This window comes from Corylus avellana, chromosome ca1 (assembly GCF_901000735.1).
Source record: "Corylus avellana chromosome ca1, CavTom2PMs-1.0".
NCBI lineage: Eukaryota > Viridiplantae > Streptophyta > Magnoliopsida > Fagales > Betulaceae > Corylus > Corylus avellana.
In genome coordinates, this window is record NC_081541.1 from 22,805,842 (window position 1) to 22,815,036 (window position 9,195).

The 9,195-nt window shown below is 38.9% G+C and overlaps 2 protein-coding genes across 2 annotated transcripts; both read left to right on the forward strand.

The window, feature by feature from the left end:
- Positions 1 to 3,624: 3,624 nt before the first annotated feature.
- Positions 3,625 to 4,469, forward strand: LOC132167578 (uncharacterized mitochondrial protein AtMg00860-like). Its single transcript, XM_059578590.1, has 2 exons — positions 3,625 to 3,768; positions 3,918 to 4,469. Exons 1-2 carry the CDS (start codon positions 3,625 to 3,627, stop codon positions 4,467 to 4,469), a joined length of 696 nt encoding a protein of 231 aa, XP_059434573.1.
- Positions 4,470 to 6,722: 2,253 nt separating this feature from the next.
- On the forward strand, positions 6,723 to 7,237 carry LOC132167588 (uncharacterized). Its single transcript, XM_059578601.1, has 2 exons — positions 6,723 to 6,808; positions 6,913 to 7,237. The coding sequence occupies exons 1-2, from the start codon at positions 6,723 to 6,725 to the stop codon at positions 7,235 to 7,237; spliced, it is 411 nt and encodes a 136-aa protein (XP_059434584.1).
- The last annotated feature ends 1,958 nt before the right edge of the window (positions 7,238 to 9,195 follow it).

The following is a 9,195-nucleotide window of genomic DNA, read 5'->3' on the forward strand; positions in this document are numbered from 1 at the left end:
GATCTAGAAACACTCAGAATCACCTTGCACCAGAAAAGATTCATTCCCTTTGGTGCAAGAGAAGGAAAGATTGGTGCTTCAAGTTTAAAGTGCCACAGTCTGGCTAAAGACGTTAAACTTAGCGCTCATGGGAGGCACCCCATAGTTTATCCTTTTATTTTGTTTTGTTTAAATATGTTTTCAGTTAATCTTTTTATTTATCCTTAGTTTTGTTCCTTTTTACTTGTTTGTGTGTCTTCTTATTTTGCAAGGACAAATGTGCTTCACTTCAAGTTTGGGGGCATGCTATGAGCCATTCTTTCCAAGATCATATCGACCATCTCCCGGGTACATTCTTTCCTTTACTTAGACACATTGGGGACAATGTGTCATTTAAGTTTGAGGGTATGGGCACACATGATTGTTCACACACGTTGTCCCAATTTCAAGTTATCTGTTTGTGTGTTTGTTTGTTCATTAAAAAAAAAAAGTTTATGCATGTTCATGTTGCTCTAAAATTTTAAGTTGATCTAAAAGAATTATGGCTTGAATTCATCAATAGGCTTAAAATTTTGAAGTTGATCTAAAAGAATTGTGGCTTGAATTCATCAATAGGCTTAAAATTTTGAAAACATGATCTGATGAGTGAATCTGTTAGTTTGGTTACTTGTTGAGGATAGTTGAAAAATCACATGTTTGATCTGATCACACAAAGCACATTAGCACATAATCTGTGAGGTATGACATGAGGTCTGATATGTGTGTTTCTGAATTTTGAATTAAACTGGATGATTTATTAAATGGACACTATGGCATATATAGTGATGAAAAAAAAAAAAAAAAAAGAGAAAAAGAAGAAAAAGTATGAAATAAATGATCATTGATGACTTTTCACTAAGTAACTGGACCTCTTGCCTCAAAGCATTGAGTGTTCACATCAAAGGTGAAGAATTTGGATTTGATCAATGTTATGGTTAGTTTGGTTTTGTAGCCTCTTTGACTCGAGTTAGTAAGTCCTTAAGGGTGTCTCTACACCTAATGCCCTAAAACCATCTGGCTTGGGAGTCATTGACTTAACACTCTTTACATGGGTCAATTAGAAAGCTTAAGAGAACCAAACATTGCACAACCTGACCAAAAAAAAGAAGAGAAAAAGAAATATGCCATTGTGTCATTCTAATAGGAATTTCAGTGAATTTTGAGATATGGAGACATTACACATTCGAAAGATTTGGAAGCCTCATAATTTTGTGCTAATTCACTTTACACTGTTTTCAACTTGTGATGTTTTAGCATGTCCTTTGTACGTAATTGGACTTTGAGATTCCAATTCATTGTGAAGATGGAGTTCATCCTTTTAAGCTTGCTAATGAATGAAAATCATGATCTTGAACTGATGCTTTGCCTTTTGAAATAACATGAACTGTGCATGATGTTTGTGGGTAACATTTCTGGAAAACCCTCACGAGACATCACTCGTCCTCTAGGGAATTCCTAAAGGTTTAAAACGCTTATTGCATATGCTAAATACAATCGTACATCCCACGAAAGATGGATTTATCTTTTTGTTTTCTGTTTTTCCATCTTGCTTTTAGTTCTGTATTGCTAAGGGACTAGCAATATGTAAGTTTGGGGGTGTGTTAAGTGCTAAAATATTCATATTTTCAGCCCTTAACTTGCATGTTTTAATCCTTTGGTTTTAGTTAATTAGGCCATTTTAATTCCTTTTTGTGTTTTCCATACTTTTGTAGGCTTTTGGAAGAAAATGAAGTAAATCTGGACGATTTGGGCTCAAAGAAAGAAGAAGGGAAAAATGGGAGCCCCTTGACACTGCGATCAATCACAGGTTCCCTGTGATCGAGCACAGTACCATTGAAGACACTGCACAAAGTAGGCCATGAGCGATCGAGCGCATAACAAAAGACGATCGATCGCAGACTTGCGATCGAGCGCACACGGGCTGCGATTGATCGCACCTGTGCATAGGAGACATATCAAGTGGCGGCCAGAGTGTCTTTCTTTCCATCTTAGGGTTTTCCAACTCCCAATTGTAATAGGTTTTGAAACCCTACGAAATCCCTAGGTTTACTAGTTTGTCAAGGACTTCTAAAGCCTATAAATAGACCCTTATGCCTCTAGAATAGGGGGCTTTGAAAAGGAGAAGAATAGGAGCTCTTCAAGTTCAATTCTCAGGCTTTTTCTTTTCTTTTCTTTTATTTTATGAAGATATTTAACATCAATTTTATGTGTAGCTAAATTATTTAGTAGGGCTAGATTAAAGCTCTAGTTATGTTTTGTTAATATGCAATATTGGCGCCGTTGTGATGATCTTGTTATGATATCTAACTTGGTTCAGACCTAGTTTCATGAATTCCATATATGTGTGTGCCTGATCAACATGTGCATGTGGTATGGAGTAGTTAGTTAAATCAATTTGGATGACCGAATCCTGGGTTTAACATAAGTAACAAAAGAATCCACACCGCGATTCTTGGGTTAATCAACATGGGGAACCGAGAGTATACACCCATGCCCTAGGCCTCATGTGTTTGTCGATTTCCATAGAACATATGCTTTTCTAAAGAACAACTTAGTATATACCATGTTAAATCCTTTAGGAAAGAAAAAGTTAGAGTATACACCCATGCCTAACTCATTGCTTAGGGAAATCTATAGCTTCAGGAGTATACACCCATGCCCTTAGGTTGACAAACATTAGATAGACATTGCTTTATCAAAACATTGGCATATTGATATCTTAACTTAATATAATTAGTGGTGAATATCAAAACCCTACCTTTTTATCATTATCAATTCAATTCTAATCTTCGTTTTATTTCACTTTGGAAATTTAATTTAGACAAGATTCAGCAGTCCTCATGGGAATGACCCTGTATTTGCACACTATACTACTATGTTGACCTCGTGCACTTGCGGGTAAAACATCCAGTGATTTACCTATTAATTTAGGTGGGTAATTGTGGAACAACAACTATCTAGACTCATAGTGCGAACTTTAGAGCCTGGTCTCGCTGTAACTACCCCCGTGGGGAAAACTGTAGTTTGTAAGCGTGTAGTTTGTCGATGCCTTGTTAGCATCTGTGAAAGGGTACTTCCCGCAAACTTAGTTGTTCTTCCTATGGTTATTTACGATGTTGTTCTAGGAATGGATTGGTTGGCGAAGCATTTGGGGGTTATCGATTGCATTCTGAAGCAAGTTACTCTCAGGCCGTGGGGAGGAGAAGTTACGTACAATAGATTGCGAGTGAGGTCTTTACATCCAACAGTCTCGGCCGTTCGAGCCAAGAAGCTTATTCTTGGAGGAGGGCAAGCATTTTTAGTATTCGTTATCACCCCAGCGAAGGAAGAAAAGAAGAACTTGCAAGATATCCCAGTGATGCTGGATTTCCCAGATGTCTTCTCAACAGACTACTATGGATTGTCACCACATAAGGAGGTAGACTTTGGGTTTGAGTATGCGCACCAGGCACTAATCCTAGATCGAAGGCACCATATAGGATGGCACCGTCAGAGTTGAAAGAGCTAAAGGAACAACTCCAAGAAATTTTTTATAAGGGATTTATCTACCCTAGTTCATCATTGTGGGGAGCACTAGTGTTGTTCGTAAAGAAGAAGGACAGGTCGATGAGGATGTGCATCAACTACCGCGAGCTGAACAAGGTGACGATCAAGAACAAGTCTCCTCTGCCAAGGATTGAAGACTTGTTGGATCAGCTACAAGGGGTGCTCTTGTTTTCTAAGATTGATTTGCACTCAGGCTATCACCAAGTGAGGGTGAAGGAAGAGGACATTCCTAAGACATCCTTCAGAACTCGATATGGACATTATGAGTTTTTAGTTATGTCTTTCGGACTAACTACCATGACAGCTATCTTCATGGACATGATGAACAGAGTCTTTCATGATATCTAGATTAGTTCACCGTGGTCTTCATTGATGATATCTCGATCTACTCAAAGACGTCGGAGGAGCACGAGAAGCATCTACGGAAGGCACTAGAGAGGCTTCGAAGGGAGCAGCTCTATCCTAATTTTGAGAAGTGCGAGTTTTGGTTGGACAGCGTCTCTTTCCTTGGAGATGTGATTTCCAGAGAAGGTGTAGTAGTTAACCCGGAGAAGGTCAAGGCAATGGTGGAGTGGACTAGGCCAACCAGCGTATTCAAGATCCGTAGTTTCTTAGGGCTCGCTAGTTATTATCGACGCTTCATTGAGGGTTTCTCTAAGCTATCAGGACCACTCACTGCTTGGAAGAGGAAGAACGCTCACTATGTTTGGATGGACGAGTGTGAGAAGAGTTTTCAAGAGCTCAAGAGGCGCTTGATAACTGCTCCCGTATTGGCATTACCAACAGGATCTGGTAATTTCGTAGTATATAGCGACGCCTCTAAGAAGGGATTAGGGTGCGTGCTTATGCAGAATGGCAATGTTATTGTCTACGCTTCAATTCCAACTGAAGACCTACTAGCATAGTAACCTTACACACAACTTGGAGATCTAGAGGCACTACTTGTATGGCAAGAAATGCGAGATCAACACGGACCACAAGAGCTTGAAATACTTCTTTACTCAGAAACAGCTCAACATAAGACAAAGAAGGTGGTTGGAGCTGATCAAGAATTATGATTGTGAGATCAATTATCATCCTGGCAAGGCTAATATTGTAGCAGACGCGTTGAGTAGGAAATCAACGGTGAGCTTGCCGCTCTTGGAATTTCCCAACCTCAGTTGATCGAGGAATTCGCAAGGATGGGACTAGAAAGCAAGGGACCTACGATCGAGCACACTTCTAGAGAGGTCTAAACGAGCGAGTGTAGCCTTGTGCTCATGCTCACACAAGGAGACTCGATCGCGGATGTGCGATCGAGTGCACACGGGTTACGATCGATCGCACCCGTGCGCTGGAGAACAGTTAGCTGCGGCCAAAATTCCCTTTCCTTCCATATTAGGGTATTCTAAGTGCCACTTGTAATAGGACTAAACCCTATGAATTTTCTAGGTTTACTAGGGGTTCTAGGAACCGAGAGTAGACACCCATGCCCTAGGCCTCATGTGTTTGTCGATTTTCACAAATTTGTTAAAGAACAACTTAGTAGACACCCATACTAAATCCTTTAAGAAAGAATGGAATTAGAGTAGACACTCATGCCTAATTCGTTGCTTAGGGAAATCAATAGGTTAAGGAGTAGACACCCATACCCTTAAGTTGCCAAACATTAAATATACCGGTATGATTAGCTCATTGGCATATTGTTATCTTAATTAGTCTGATTAGTAGTGGATATCAAAACCCTAATCCTTTTTAGTTTTAGTTTTTCTTCATTTTTAATTCAATCGTGACAATTGAATTTTTTCTGTTAATTAAATAGGAAATTACTTCAAAACATAATTTACCAATCCTCGTGGGAATGATTTCGTATTTGCCTGTTATACTATCGTTTGATCTTGTACACTTGCGAGTAAAACATACCAAGTATTTGCCTATGAATTTAGGTGGGTATTTGGCATAACAATCATCTTCATAATAAAATAAAAGGAAAAGAATAAACCCGAAAAATGCTTCCTTAAAGAACCGTCAATCCTTCTCCTAGAGCTTCCTTTGAAATTGTCTGTCTTTTTTCTAGAGGCCTAGAAGTCTATTTATAGGTTTAGAAAAACCCTAGAAGTCCTAGAAACCCTAGTAAACTCGTAAGTTTAAGTCCTACTTCAACTAGGACTAGGAAAACCTAGTTTGGGAAGGAAAAGGAGTGTTGCCGCATGTCTTTTTTTTTCTCCAGCGCACGAGTGCACTCGATTGCAGTGTTGGTGCGCTCGATCGCACACTTGCGAGCGATCTCTGGTGTTAGGCGCTCGATCAGATCGATCGATGCTTCTTCTTGTGTGTGCGAGAGCACACTACACTCGCTCCTTGGTTGGGGTGCTCGAGCGCACTACACCTGAATGCTTGTGCTTGAACCAAAACTTCTAGCTGTTTCCCAATTGCTCTTTAAGCCCGAAACTTCTAGAAATGCTTCATTTTCTTCCATGACCTATAAAAAAACACAAAAAACACAAAAAGGAAATAAAATAGCACAAACTAACAAAACTAAGATTAACATATATAAATTAAGGGGCTAAAATATGAATATTTTAGCACTTATCACACTATGGAATTGGTCCTTCAACCACTCTCAGTTGTAAACAAGCCAAGTTGAACATTGCTGAAATATGACATCAACGTTTGGGACATTTGAATTTCAAGGATCTCTTTAGGGCATCCAAGAATGAGTTGATCAGTGATTTGCCCAAGCTAGGCAAGCTTGAGAGGTATGTAGACCCTGTTAGTTGGGAAAACAAATCAAATCCTAACACAGAGCAACAAAGTCCATTCACATCAAATATTCTCTGGAGTTGCTTCACATGGATCTGATGGGCACCATGAGAAGTGAGAGTATCGGAGGGAAGAAATATATCATGTTGATTGTGGATGACTATTCTAGATTTACTTGGGTGATATTACTGAAGGACAAGTTTGAAGCATGTGATCAAGCCAAAATTTTGTTCAGAAGGATCCAAAATGAAAAGGGATGTGCCATTCAATGGATAAGAAGTGACCATGGAAGGGAATTTGAGAACTCATGTTTTGAAAAACTCTGTGAAGAGACAGGCATAAAACATGAATTCTCCTCACCCATCACTCCTCAGTAGAATGGATTTGTTGGAAGGAAGAATAGAGTCATCTAAGATATGGCTCGAGCTATGTTACACAGGAAGAACCTTGCTCCCTATTCTGGGGAGAGGCTATCGATACCACCTGTCACATTATTAATAGAGTTTATCGAAGGCCCAGCCCTAAGAAGACACAGTATGAGATTTGGAAGGGGAAGAAACCAACAATGAAATATTTCCAAAGTAAATGCTTCATATTTCATGATAGGAAAAATCTTGGTAAATTTGACACCAAGAGTGATGAAGGAATCTTTCTCGGATATTCTCATTCGAGTAGAGTATACCGGGTTTACAACAGTCAAACAAACACTGTCATGGAATCTATAAATGTTGTGATTCATAATGAATCCTCTAATGTCAAGATTCAACCACTTGAAAGTGAAGTGAAGCCTATGGAAGTTGAAGAACCAGCTGTGGAGGAACTAGAAGAAATAGTGGAATTTGGTTCTCCAGAGTCAAATGATGAGCCCAATAGTCTTAAAGTTTTGTATAAAGATACTCCTTCACGTCTAATCTTGAATCATCCTAAGTAAAATATTTTAGGAAAAATTGGAGAAGGAAAGATGCTTCGGAACAGGGTCTTAAATCCAATTTCTCACATGTTTTATATGTCTCAATCCAAACCAAAGAAGGTTGAAGAAGCACAACAAGATGAAAGTTGGATTGAAGCTATGCACGAGCAGTTGAATCAATATACCAGAAATGATGTTTGGACCTTGGTACCTAGACCTAATGACCAGAATGTCATAGGTACAAAATGGATCTTGAAGAACAAGTCTGATGAACATGGCATTGTGACACGAAATAAGGCTAGATTGGTTGCTCAGGGTTATACTCAAATTGAAGTGATAGACTTCGATGAGACATTTGCTCTAGTTGCTAGACTTGAGTCTATTCGGACTCTTCTTGGAATAGCGTGCAGTTTTTGTTTTAAATTGTATCAAATGGATGTTAAAAATGTCTTTCTAAATGGAATTCTACAAGAAGAAGTCTATGTGGAACAGCTTAAAGGGTTCAAGGATCCTCATCACACTGATCATGTGTACAAGTTGAAGAAAGCCTTATACGGGTTGAAACAGGCGCCTAAGGCATGGTACGAGAGACTCATAGCTTATCTTGTCTCACATGGGTTTACTTGCAGAACAGCTAACTCCACTCATTTCATTCGAAAGAAAGGAAAAGATATGTTGATTGCTCATATATATGTGGATGACATAGTGTTTGGATCTACAGTTGACTCTCATTCTCACTCGTTTACTGAGGAAATCAAGAAAATGTTTGAAATGAGCAAGATTGGAGAGCTGTCATATTTCCTTGGTTTACAGGTTCAACAATCCGATATGGGAATGTTTGTTTCTCGGACCAAATATGCCAAGGAGCTTGTGAAAAAATTTGGTCTTGATGGAAAGAGTCACGTTCGGACTCCAATGAGCATTAGTGTAAAACTTTCAGCAGATCTTGCCAAAAAAAGTGTTGATCATACACTCTACAAAAGTATGATTGGAAGTCTTCTGTATCTCACTACTAGCAGGCTTGACATCTCTTTCAGTGTTGGTGTGTGTGCTCGCTTTCAGCAAATCCCAAGGAATCTCATTTAACAACTGTTAAATGCATCATCAAATATGTGAATGGTACTGTAAATCATGGAATTTGGTATTCCAGGAATACCAATCTAAGAACATTCTCAGTAGCTTCCTCGCCATTTTCCCTACATTTAAGGATCCAAACTACTTTTTACTTCCCTATGTCAAAATACACCCTAATAGCTTCCCTTAATCATTCTCTATATCATTAAAATATATATTTTTAATTATATTATATATATGAGAGGAGAGATGAGAGAGAATTGTGAGACATGAAAGGAGAGAGGAGAGAGTAGAGAAGAGAGACAATCTTTTTTATTATTATTTTAATAATCATAAGGATTGCAATAGTGGAACCCAAAACATTGGGTTCCATTGTAGCAATCCTAATGTTTAGGGTTCATTAGGGAGTTTGCTGTGGGATGTTTTTTGGGATTTTTTGGACATATTCCCTAAACTTAGGGAACAGACTCCCTTATAGGGAGTCTGCTGGAAATGCTCTAAACTTGGCAGGATATTTTGATGCTGACTGGGTAGGATGTGCTGATGACAGAAAGAGTACCTCAGGTGGATGCTTCTATGTGGGAACCAATCTAGTGGCTTGGTTGAGCAAGAAACAAAACTCTATATCTCTCTCCATTGCATAAGCTAAATACATTGCTGCTGGAAATTGCTGCACACAGCTCCTATGGATGAAGAAGCTTCTGATAGATTATGGGCTTGATTAAGAGAAAATGGTGGTGTTTTGTGACAATCAGAGTGCTATTAATATTTCAAAGAATCCAGTTCAACACTCTCGTCTAAAACACATTGACATCAGGTATCACTTCATTCGTGATTTGGTTGAAACTAATGTTATTACTCTTGATCATGTGGCTACAGAACGTCAATTGGCAGATTTGTTCACT

Excerpts from the sequence above, each read along its gene's own strand:
- LOC132167578 (XM_059578590.1), top strand. The coding sequence starts at position 3,625 with ATGAGGATGTGCATCAACTACCGCGAGCTGAACAAGGTGACGATCAAG. Across the intron at positions 3,769-3,917 it reads TGCACTCAGGCTATCACCAA|TTCACCGTGGTCTTCATTGA; the intron begins GTGAGGGTGAAG and ends TATCTAGATTAG.
- LOC132167588 (XM_059578601.1), top strand. The coding sequence starts at position 6,723 with ATGGCTCGAGCTATGTTACACAGGAAGAACCTTGCTCCCTATTCTGGG. Across the intron at positions 6,809-6,912 it reads CCTGTCACATTATTAATAGA|GAAAAATCTTGGTAAATTTG; the intron begins GTTTATCGAAGG and ends ATTTCATGATAG.